At 37.1% G+C, this 12929-nt stretch overlaps 1 protein-coding gene and 1 long non-coding RNA gene across 4 annotated transcripts in view; one reads left to right on the top strand and one right to left on the bottom strand.

Annotated features, from left to right (window-relative positions):
- Positions 1-12929, bottom strand: part of LOC126481267 (USP6 N-terminal-like protein) — a 284510-nt gene that overhangs the window by 176356 nt on the left and 95225 nt on the right. For 2 of the 3 annotated variants that reach the window (XM_050104896.1, XM_050104903.1), the window contains one exon: positions 10099-10212. The exons of the other annotated variant lie outside the window; for it this stretch is intronic. In XM_050104896.1, the coding sequence (XP_049960853.1) occupies positions 10099-10212 (114 nt within the window). The remainder of the gene's footprint in view (positions 1-10098; positions 10213-12929) is intronic. 3 annotated transcript variants of the gene reach the window in all.
- LOC126481283 (uncharacterized) overlaps positions 1-12929 on the top strand; it is a 302682-nt gene that overhangs the window by 245151 nt on the left and 44602 nt on the right. The gene's annotated exons all lie outside the window — the stretch shown is intronic.

Genomic DNA, 12929 nt, shown 5'->3' with positions numbered 1-12929 from the left:
CGCTTTATGAATAACAAGTATGGGTGGGCTGCTAACTAGCCTGCATTGCCAACAGCTTTGTGATTCACTGTATACAAACCTCTGGTCTAACCTTGAATACATAAGAGTTATACAAAACCAGATAAACCACTGCAAGACAATAATAATTAGTGGCCTGAGAGCTCTGCTGAAAAGAATTTGACACAAGAACAAGTAGTGTCAGTTTCAGACCCCGAGATTCGTAAGCACTCTGAACTGAGAATCCTTTGAGTATACCCTTGCCAAGGTTTAGCACTATTTGAATATCCCACAGAAATCTTTGGGCCACAGCAACCTACTGCACAAAGAGTAGGAGTGTCGGATGACTGACAGGCCTGTACAAGTTCCTAAGATGTCAGAACTATGACCTGATTGAAAGCATATTAAGAGTAGTGCACTGACTGAAATCAATCACTTTAGTTATGTGAAGAACAGAACTGGGGAAAAGTTGTGATGTGGACTTTTGTTCAGAAGAAAATTGAAAACAACATTAACAGATATTGATGGAATCTCAAATAGAATAGCAAGCCCTTTTTACAAACAAGTAATCCATGGAAATCATTCAAGTTCCTGCAACAATGTGCTCACATTTTGAAGATGTAGAAGGTTTCTACAAATAATACACACAGAATGACACAAATTCCACTTCAAGATGGTAATGAGGGATTTTAAAGCAAAAGCAAGACAACAATGAAGCATGTTCCATCAACAGGAAACTTTGGCTTAGATACCAAAGATGAAATAGGCCTTTTTTCAGTAGAATTTGCCAAAAGGAGAACATGTTGTTTCTTAAAACACTTTTCAGGTGAAAACCAATATAAAATGGATAGTCTGAGTTAAACAAAACTATTCAGAAGTGTCCTTGAGAGGATATGAGAAATTACAATAAAAATTGGGTAATGGAAACAGTTAAAAATGACAAGAATCTGAAGAAAAAAAAAACAGGAACTTGGGCAAACATCACATTTCATCAGTCTCCCATGAGTCACAGGAACATGTAATAATTCATGCTGTCCTTCCTTGTGTACAATGAATATTCCCTGTTAGTTGTTTTTGGTATGAGCCCCAAACACTTGAGCAATATTCTACAATGGGTTGTAGGGTGTTATGTTAGCAGACTGCATTTTACCATTATCTTACCAATAAACTGAAGTCTGCCACCTACTTTCCCTATGACTGAGGCTATGTGATCACTGTATTTCATCCCCCTAAATTGTTAGCCCAGAGTATTTGTACAAATTGACTGATTCTAAATGTGACTCACAGATTGTGGAGTTGTACAATATTTTTTTCATAATGAGAAGTGCACAATTTTATATTTATGAACATTTAAATCACTATCCTCCCCACTAAGAAATTCTCAATCCAGTCACAAATTTTACTTGATAACACATGTAGTTTTAATAATAAGAATTGGTGACTTACTGAGTCAAATGTTTTCTGGAAGCCAATAAATATTGCATCCACTTGACTGCCTTGATCCACGACTTCCACAGCATCATGTGACAAAAGCATGAATTAGGTTTTGAGTTACCAATGTTTTTGGAATTAAAGCTGGTAGGCATTGAAGTGGGCTGTCTGAGATATCTCACTGTGTTTCAGCCCAGAACATGTTCTAGATTGTACAGCAGAGAGATGTCAATGATGTTGGACAGTAGTTTTGGAGATCACTTCTTTTACCCTTCTTGTAGGGACATGCGACCTAGGCTTTCTTCCAAATACAGAGCACAGTTTCTTGTTTGAAGGATCTATGGTATGTGACGGTTAAAATGGGGGATAACTTAGCCACAAATTCTGTACAGAATCTGGTATAGATTTAGTTGGGCTCTGGAGCCTTGTTTAAGTTGAACAATTTCAGGTGTTTCTTTACTTAATACTATGGAGAGCACCTCCCATTATCATGAGCTGTTCTAATACATAACATCAAAGTGTTTCACTGTCTTGCAATACATTGCACCAGCCAGAATGCAGCCCCACTGTGAATGCTGCTCTCAAACATGGGATTAGTTGGTTGATGTTTAGAATATTTACTGCACACACACACACACACACACACACACACACACACACACACACACACACACACACGAGAGAGAGAGAGAGAGAGAGAGAGAGAGAGAGAGAGAGAGAGAGAGAGAGAGAGAGAGAGAGAGAGAGAGAGAATATTCTAAAAAACTGTTCCATTATGTATTGATGCCCAGTGCTAAATTATTAGAGCTATTCAATGAGATACGACACTGCTGCCTTCTTATCTACATCACTGAACATGTAAATATTTTCTTGTTTTAGCTGCGTTTTGTACCTTGCCAATAAATATTGCTACGACAACCACTTGGTTACTATGTAATACCAGTTTTGATGTGGACACCCTCCAAAAGGCAGAGGCAATTTGTTGCAATTACATGTTATATATTTCTGTCCTAAGTAGGTTTCTGAACAATCATCCTTTGACTATTAAATAATGAAACCATAGACACACACTATATTCACTTATCATATTCAGTCTGTCTATGGAAGAAGATTCACGATGAATGACAACATCTTTGAGACATATTTCACATTTATCAGACTTCTGATTGCAGTGTTCATTTTGAATGACTACTGTACACAAATAAAACACAATGCGACTTTCTCACTACTCAAACGCTAAAAGTAATTTGACCTACTGCACTAATCACTGCAGTGAATGTTCAGTTCTCCCACTACTTAACATGTTACAGGAAAATGGAGGTTACTTTCTGACAGTCTTTCTTAAATAATTGCCCATTAATCTATGTCTATATAATACTTATTTTCCAAGACACTACACCTGTTGCTTCATGAAATCCAGTAAACCTCCCCGTTCAGAAATGAGTTCTAATAATCTCCAGTCCTGATTTCTTGCCTAATGTACATGTTTGTTTCCATTTTGGTATCTATTTTTATTCTGCATGATCACTTAGAAGTTCTGAAATGGTGTAGAATGATCACACCCTTTGTTTGATAAAATGTAGTAAAATTCATTTTAGTCCCATGTGGTCCTTGACAAGCCCATTTCTTATTCGTTTTCCGATAGCAGAACGTGTTATGCCTGAACTTCTTGTTCTCTGTTAATTCTACTAGAGTATAACTTCTGACATTTCTGGTACACAGTCTGCAGTTTCATACTGAAGAATTATTCTTTATGTTTTGTCTTACTTTCCTATTAAAACCCCCAATTACTGCATAGTAGTGGGATTTGAAGCAGTTTATCTACCTCAAAATTAGAGTGTGAAAAAGTCAGTGAATAGGCTTGGGCGTTTACCACAGAATATCTTTTCTTTAATTTTACAACCAAGGAGGTTAGAATGTAAGGAGACGCCCTTACAATGAAAATGCGAAGCCTGTCTCCATCACAATGGTGATTCATTGTAAAATGTTAGTATTGCAGTGTTGCTCTTCGACCTAATTAAAGCAGGAATAAATCGTCTGGCTATTTTGCCGCAAAGTACACCATGTTCAACAAGTGAGAATTAGCATTAATGTTTCAACTGTCTGATGATGAACACTCATCCACAAAGGTAGTTGTTTCAAAGTGTATACTCAGACCTGACTGTCAATTCAACACACTGACACTAAGAGGCTAGACTTAACAGAGGGCTTTAAACAGAAACAGTCTCCCCAAGGTGGCGGACAGGCTTCAACTGACATCAGTGTTTGGCATAAATAATGCAATTTCTCCTTTATTTTAACCTCCTTGTTTACTATAAATCTTACCATATTGTTAGAGATTCCTTCGCTATACTTTCTACACCTGAATTTCCCTCCTGCTCTATTCCTCTGTAATATATCATAATGTACAGATTTTAATTGAATGTGGTTTCCGTTTTATTGCTTCATTTCATATAAACCTATGATATTCAATTTTATGCTATTTAACAACTCTTCCTGTTCCACTGCCTATCTTCAGATTCTGAAGTTCTATAATTTATTGCCATGAACTATGGACCTTGCTGTTGTTGGCGATGTTTGCATGCCTCAGTGATGCAGATAGCCATACCATACGTGCAACCACAATGCAGGGGTATCTGTTGAGAGGCCAGACACACGTGTGGTTCTTGAAGAGGGGTAGCAGCCTTTTCAGTAGTTGCAGGGGCAACAGTTTGGATGATTGACTGATCTGGCCTTGCAACATCAACCAAAATGGCCTTGCTGTGCTGGTACTGCAAACGGCTGGTGAAAGCAAGGGGAAACTACAGCTATAATTTTTCCCAAGGTTGTGCAGCTCTACTGTATGGTTAAATGATTTGGAATCCCCTTGGGTAAAATATTCTGGAGATAAAACATCCCCCATTTGGATCTCCGGGCAAAGGGTACTCAGATGGATATCATTATCAGGAGAAACAAAACTGGCCTTCTATGGATCGAAGCAGGAATGTCAAATCCCTTAAAAAGGCAGAGAATTTGAAAAGGCAAATCAATAGGTTAAAACTAGATATAGAGGGAGTTAGTAAAGTTCGTTGTCAGGAGGAACAGGACTTGTGGTCAGGTGAATACAGGGTTACAAATACAAAATCAAATATGAGTAATTCAGGAGTACGTTTAATAATGAATAAAAAAATAGGAACATGCGTTAGATGAACAGTATAGTCAATGCATTATTGTGGCCAAAATGGACATGAAGCCCACACCCAGCACAGTAGCACAAGTCTATATGCCAACTAGATCCGCAGATGATGAAGCGATTGAAGAAATGTATGATGAGATCATAGCCGACATTTGGTTTAAGAACCATGAAAGAAGGTTGTATAAGTGGAAGAGGCTTGGAGACACTGGAAAATTTCAGATTGATTCTATAATTGTAAGGCAGAGATTTTGGAACCAGGTTTTAAACTGTAAGACATTTTCAGAGTCAGATGTGGACTCTGACCACGATTTATTGCTTATGAAATGTAGATTAAAACTAAAGAAACTGCAAAAAAGGTAGCAATTTAAGGGGACAGGACTTGGATAAATTGAAAGAACCAGATGTTGTTGAGAGTTACAGAGGGAGCATTAAGGAATAATTGACAACAACAGGAGAAAGGAATACAAAAGAAGAAGAATGGGTAGCTTTGAGAGAGGAAATAATGAAGGTAGCAGAGGATCAAGTAGTAAAAAGATGAGGGCTAGTAAAAGTCCTTGGGTAACAAGAGAGATATTGAATTTAACTGATGAAAGAAGGAAATATAAAAAGCACTAAATGAAGCAAGCAAAAGGAAATACAAATATCTAAAAAATGAGACTGAAGTGTAAAATGGCTAGCAGGAATGGCTAAGGGCAAATAAGGATGAAGAAGCATACATCACTAGGGAAAAGATATATGCAGGAAAATTAAAGAGACCTTTGGAGAAAAGAGAACCAGCTGTATGAAGATGAAAAACCAGTCCTAAGCAAAGAAGGGAAAGCAGAAATGTGGAAGGAGTATATAGAGGGTCTAGACAAGGGAGACGCAATTGAGGGCAATATTAAGGAAATGGAAGAGGATGTATATGAAGATGAGATGGGAGATATGATACTGCATGAAGAACATGACAGAGCATCGAAAGACCGAAGTCAAAACAAGGCCCAAGGAGTAGACAACATTCTGTTAGAACTATTTATAATTTCGGGGGAGCCAGCCATGACAAAACTCTTCCATCTGGTGAGAAGATGTACAAGATGAGCAAAATAACCTCAGACTTCAAGAAGAATATGATAACGTCAATTCCAAAGAAAGTGAGTGCTGACAGGTGTGAAAATTATAGAATTATCAGTTTAATAAGTCACGGTTGCAAAAATCAAACATAAATTCTGTACAGAAGAAGAATGGAAAAACTGGTGTATTCTGAACTCGGGGAAGATCCGTTTCGATTCTGGAGAAATGTAGGTACACACGAGGGATATCGACCCTATGAATTCTCTTGGAAGATAGGTTAAGGAAAGGCAAACCTACGTTTATAGTATTTGTAGACTTCACGAACGCTTTGGACAATGTTGACTGGAATAATCTCTTCGAAATTCTGAACGTAGCAAGAGTAAAATACAGGAAGCGAAAGGCTATTTACAACTTGTAAAGAAACCAGACAGCAGTAATAAGAATTGAGGGGTATGAATGGGAAGCAGTGATTGAGTAGGGAGTGAGACAAGATTGTAGCCTATTCCAATATTATTCAATCTCTACATTGAGCAAGCGGTAAAGGAAACAACTGAAAAATTTGGAATAGGAATTGAGGTTCAGGAACAAGGAATAAACACTTTGAGGTCTGTCAATGATATTGTAATTATGTCAGAGACAGCAAGGACTTGGAAGAGCAGTTGAACGGAATGAACAGTGTTTTGAAAAGGGGTATAGGATGAACATCAACAAAAGCAAAATGAAGATAATGGAATGTAGTTGAATTAAATCAGATGATGCTGAGGGAATCAGATTAGGAAATGAGACACTTAAAGTAGTAAAGGAGTTTTGCTATTTGGGCAGCAAAAGAACTGATGATGGTCGAAGTAGAGAGGATATAAAATGTAGACTGGCAATGGCAAGAAAAGCATTTCCAAAGGAGAGAAGTTTGTTAACACCGAGTACAGATTTAAGTGTTAGGACGTATTTTTTGAAAATATTTGTATGGAGTGTAGCCATGTATGGAAGTGAAACAAGGATGATAAAAAGTTTAGACAAGAAGGGAATAGAAGCTTTCGAATTTGGTGCTACAACAGAATGCTGAAAATCAGATGGGTAATTCACGTAACTAATGAGGAGGTACTGAACAGAACTGGGGAGTAAAGAAATTTGTGGCACGACCTAATGAGGAGAGTGGATCAGTTGGTAGGACACATCCTGAGACATCAAGGGATCACCAATTTAATACTGGAGGGAAGCATGGGGAGTATAGATCGTACAGGGCGACCAAGAGATGAATACAACAAGCAGATTTAAAAGAATGTAAGTTGCAGTAGTTAGTTCGAGATGAAGAGGCTTGCACAAAATACAGTAGCTGCCTCAGATCAGTCTTTGGACTGAAGACCACCGCTGGAACAGCAGCAGCAGAACAAATAAAAAGTAGATGAGACTGTTAAGTTTGTAAGGTTTATGTTATTGCTTATAAGGTGTCTCCAATTCAGTTCTTTGTTAAGTCACCATTTGTAGCAACTTGTTTTAATAGAATGAAGACTATACATGTCATATCAATACTACTGAGTCCCTTAGGAGAGTGGGAATTTCAGATCTGAAGAGGAGTCAAGCAAGGAGATTCCATATTACCAAAAGTAAGTAAAGATTTCAGGTCTTCAAATTGAGAAAAATGGAGGGTTATGTGTTAATGGAACTTACCTAAATCATTTGTGTTTGCTGATGACATTCTACAATTTACTTCAGTGTACACAAACTTCAGCAGCAAATCGAAAAAGTTAATAGAGCAAGTTCAAAAATAGACCTGAGAATACTTTAAACCAATAATCAATAAGTTGAACAGAAAACTGTACAAATTAATGACGAATTTGTAGAAATAGTTGATGAATTTTGTATTTGGGGGCAGCTGCAGATAATTAGATGGACAGCAAAACAGTACAAATGGCCTGGGGTGCTGTTGCAACATTAACTACAGTTTTAAAAACTAGTCTTCTGATGTGTCTGAAAAGATAAGTTTACAAGTAATGTTCAATACCAGTTTTGACTTACAGTAATGAAAAATATACTTTTCATGAAAAAATTCAGAAAAAAATTACAGTTGGTTAACAACGGAAGGATTCATGTTGAAAATTACCTGGAAAGAGAGAAAATCAAACAAACTCATCATGGAACGGGCTGAAGTAGGATATGTAATTGTGGCTGTAATAGCAACAAAACGGTGAAGTGGGAAAAAGATATATAGTAAGGCAAATGGGCAGTGGATGGACTAATGAAGTTCATGGCTAGATTCTAAGAGGTAAGTAAAGACACCCTAATGGAATGTGAGTACATGGCATCAGAAAAAATGGATGGGGGATATAAAAGCACATAGCTGAGACCACAATGCATGAATCAGTCTGGAGGATGCCTTCATCTAGAAGTGGATATCAAATGGAGAGATATTACTTTCTCAGATGTGCCTCATGAGAATCTCACAAATGCTTGCTATGGAACATGTACTTGCTGAGTTGTGGATATTTATTACTTTGCATTGCAAATACTATGATTATTTATTTCGCAGATCACAGATATATACCATCACTGAAAATGTATTTGCTTTACTGACTGAATAGCTTATCACAACTTTTTTGTGTGTAACTATACAAGAAAGAAATAGGTGGAGTTACGTTTTATGTCAGTACGGAATATGTGTCTGGGTGGAACCTATTAGTCTGATTAAAATTACACAATAATTGATATTTCATGCTGTGGCACTTAGTTTCTTCCACTCAAATATCTCACCGTTACACACTTATCATATGCTGTTGCCAATGTTGCACAAGAAAGTGTCAGTTACCTCAGTGGCATATATACACAATCCATTATCAAGCTCTGCTGAAGCCCACTGAATTCCTACTGGCCGCAGTGAGTGAAAACTGCCATGCTCACAGCCCAAACCTTAAGTGAGATAAGGCTGACATAAAATATGGCAAAGTTTTACTGCCATGTGACAAATGTCAAATAACAACTTGTCTTAATCTAAGTATGTTTAGAAACAATTTCTGTAAAAGAATAAAAGTGAAAGACAAGTATAAAATAGCAAAGGTGATTATGAAACTGGCTTATTACATGAACTTTTGGTAGTTATGGTGTTGGAAGTAAGTGAATGGCATGAGGGCTAGTAAAATGATAACGCTTTTTAGTCAGCATATATTCTTCACCAACCAGTTAGGAAAAATGGTGAGAATATATTAGCCCACTGACACCAAGATCATTATAAAGAGAACACCAGTGTATGAACAAGGAAGGAGAATTAAATTAGCCAATTACTTGTTAGAAAGTATTCTGGAAAACAACAGAAAAACTAATTAGGGTGATTTTTATTGACTGTGAATCTGCTGTTTAATTTTTTTTTAATTACGCAACAGGTTTTAGCCAGAGACCATTTTCCAGTACAAATCAGTACAAGAAAATGATCTCTGATCAAAACCGGTCAGACAATTAAAAATAAACTATACAGCAGCTTCACGTGTTACAATATGTCATTTCTACAATAAATTATGGTTGGTCAGATAAGCATTTGAGCCATGCTTCAGCTAAATATGAGTTTGGCAACCTTACCATTGCATCTCACTCAGTTCTTTGGAAGCAGTGCCTACAGATCTTGTACAAAACCAAATGGCAAAAAGGAAAGCAAATAAGTGAACTGGAATTTCTCAGAAACCACAAAATTAAATTTCACAGTTGTTGTCACTTATTTAGTCCCTGTTGCTTCACTTTAAACTGCTGGTAACCAGTTCTCTTTTGTTACAAACTCTAGGAGAACGTTAGCATGTAAGCATATGTTTCTACTATTTTTGTATACTCCAGTACATGGCATCCTGTACATTATTACACACAACAAAGCAGCAACAGTCTTTGAGTTTTTAGTCTGGAAAAAAAAGTAGCTTTCAAATGTACGCTGCAAACTGAACTTTAAATAATTCTCAAAATGCCACTAGCACATTTTTTAATGATGAGGTCTGGTCTGGAGGACCATATAATACAATGAGTAAGATTTCTGAGGGTGGGGGGGTGGGGGGGGGGGGGGAACTACCACCTCTGATGAGCCAGTGTTCACAAAGTTGTTAGCCAAAGATGGTCATCTTGGTTTGACAACTGGGTTTACAAAAGTTTCAACACACATACAATCTAAGTCTACACTTCATGATACCTTGTTGAAAACTTCTCGTGAGAGCAGCTCCATTAGAAATGTACTTTCTACTGCAACTCAGAAATCTACAGATTTCAAAATCATAAAAGAATCTCTACAGTAGAAGGAATTGATGATCACTACTGCAGTGTAAAATGATTATGTTTACTAATTATCTACTTTTTTTTAAAAAAACTAATGCCTGAAAAACTGAAAAAGGCATGCATAGTAAGTCTTGGATTAGGAAGCAACGTAACCTTGATGGCATAAGATTGCAAGCAAGTCACTGCTGCTGCCACAGACACACCTGTGCCACTTCCATCCTCTGCAGTGTCTTCACCACACAGCCAACGCACTGCTGGCCTTGTCCCATCAGGACTCAATAGGGCTGCTGTCACTGTATTTTCCTGAGATGTTTTTCCTATTAATATAAATAGTGACACGAAAAGATATAAGGAGAAATAATTGCAACATCTACTCAAATTGCATCACATAATCCCTGTGTACGGAATTATAGCCACAACAGCAAACTGGGAAAAGGCTAAAACATAGCACTCATTTAAGATTTCTTTTTTGTTTTGTTTAAAGTAATGTTTTATTGGCATCTGTTTACTACAGATGAATTACTCTAACTTACATTTATCTTATCATAAAAGAAGGAACAGTGCATACTAAATCAGCATAAGGTAGTTGAAAAGCAACTTTTAGATAAGCCTGTCAGCAGAACAGGTCATGCAGATAACAATATTGGAGTTTTGCATATGAATACAGAGAACTGTCTAAAACAATAATAAATTTGATTTGTACACTAGTCCTCAACAATACTGAGTTCAACCTGGAAACTGAACGATTTAAGTAACCTTGTATTGGAAAGCAAAAGTAAATGACAGACTGCAGTTTACTCTGAAAAGTTAAAATTTTTGAAATGGGGTTATTTGCTACAAGTAAACTTACAGCATTTCAATTGTGAATACTAAATTATCACAATATTGCAGGAAAGCGACCATATATAACTGCAGTAACTGAGAAACCACAAGGGAACAACACGAATTTTAAAATATGCACACACCCAGCTGATATATTTGATGCGTATGTTAAAGGTGCCTCTACAATCATTCAAAAAACTTGTACAACAAATTACTTGACATGACTATATACGTGTTGGAAGTACACATAGGGTATAATGTTGGGGCAAATAATTAAATGGCACTAGATAAAATCAGAGAGGTCCAATCACAAATTCGTGCAAAATGGAGTTCATAAAAAAAGTGTCTCCTCCCAAATAATAATAATAATAATAATAATAATAATAATAATAATAATCTCTGATTCTGTGGAAGCATGGAACCACATGAGCCAAAACTATTCAGTCATGGAATGAAATATTTATTTCACAGAATGTCAATAAAAATATAAAAAAAGAAAAACTATTCAGGAAATAAAACAGAGGCCAGTTACAGTAATAGGCTCCAAACTACTGCAAGAAACTTAAATACAGAGTGAATGGACTGTGCCACAAGGAGGTCTTTCAACTTTCATTTGAAAAATAATTATTTCTTGACTTTTTCAGTTCTGCTGAGAGCCTAATAAAAATGGAACCTTTAAAACGGTTCATACTTATAATGATTAAGAATTCTTATCAAACTTCAAATTTTTGAGTGCTCACTATATGATATCTGCATTTCCTTGAGAATGAGTGAATATTGTTAACCACAAATGCCTTGATGGAATACCATTGGTTGACTGGTGATAGAGTGGGCCCACATAAAAGGAGGGTGGGGTTAGCAGCTCCTGCAGTGTGGGTGATTGCTATAGGAGGAGTCTACCACAGTGATGTTTACGCACAATGATGGAGATGGCTCTCTGAAGGGCCCAACGTGGCACGCTGACCATCAAGAGGTGATAAGGAAGTGACAGGATTACTGGAAAGTGTTACTGTCACTAAGATCACAGTGGAATGATCAGTGTAGTGAAGCCATGAGATCGGGGGAAGCAATCAAAGTCGATAGCCGAAACAGTACCATTGCAGTACTAAAGTGGGTATGAGTATTGTCTTTGAGGAGATGCAGATCGAGATCAGAAAGAAGCTAGTCAATCAGAAGGCCATTAACAATGAAGTAGTACATCTACATACAAACTCCTCAAGCAATTGTATGGCGTGTGGCGATGGTACGTCGTCCCACTACTCATCATTTCCACATTTCCCCCACTGCAAATAGAGTGAGGGGAAAACAATTGCCTGCATGCTTCTGCACAAGTGCTAATTTCTCTTATTTCACAATCTTTATGGAACAAATACACTGGTGGCAGTAGAATCATTCTGCAGTCAACTTCAAATGCTCATTCTCTAAATTTTCTCCATAGAGTTTCATGAAAAGAACATTATCTTGTCTCCAGGGATTCCCATTTTAGTTCATGAAATATCTCCATCATACTCACTTGCTGATAAAACCTGCTAGTAACAAATGTAGCAGCTGAATTGCTTCAGTGTCTTCCCTTAATACGATATGGTGGGGATCCCAAACATTCGAGCAGTACTCCTTTACAGATGAACCACACTTCTCTAAAATTCTCTGAATTAACAAGTCAAAAAATTCTCTGAATTAATGAGTCAACCATTTGCCTTTCTTGCTGCTGTCCCCACGTGCTCACTCCATTTCATATTGCATTGCAACATTATGCCTAGATAAAATTTTAAAAAGCAGCTATCAGTATAAAACGCTAAAAATCAATGCTGTGGTAGTGTAATGGCTAGCACACCTGCCTAGTAAGCAAAGAGATCCATGTCCAAGTCCCAGCCATATAAGCACAAATTTTGTGATTCTTACGTCTAAGGAGCTCACTCCATCTGCCACCACCTGCATCCATAATTGTGTGGAAAAGCCTGAAGATGGTCAGAGCTGCTAAAGAATAAAAATCTGAAAACACAATTGAGACTGTTTTTATTTTATTTTTAATGTATTATGCCTAGATATTTAATTGATGTGACTGTGTCACGCAGCACATGGCTAATACTTTATTCGAACATCGCAGCATTGTTTTTCCTATCCATCGGCATGCACTTTAGTTTTTCTACTGCTAGACCAATCTGCCATTCACCACATCAAATAGAAATTTTGTCTAACCACCCTGTATCCA

The sequence above is a fragment of the Schistocerca serialis genome, chromosome 1 (genome assembly GCF_023864345.2).
Source record: "Schistocerca serialis cubense isolate TAMUIC-IGC-003099 chromosome 1, iqSchSeri2.2, whole genome shotgun sequence".
NCBI lineage: Eukaryota > Metazoa > Arthropoda > Insecta > Orthoptera > Acrididae > Schistocerca > Schistocerca serialis.
This window is presented reverse-complemented; position numbering and strand designations above follow the sequence as displayed.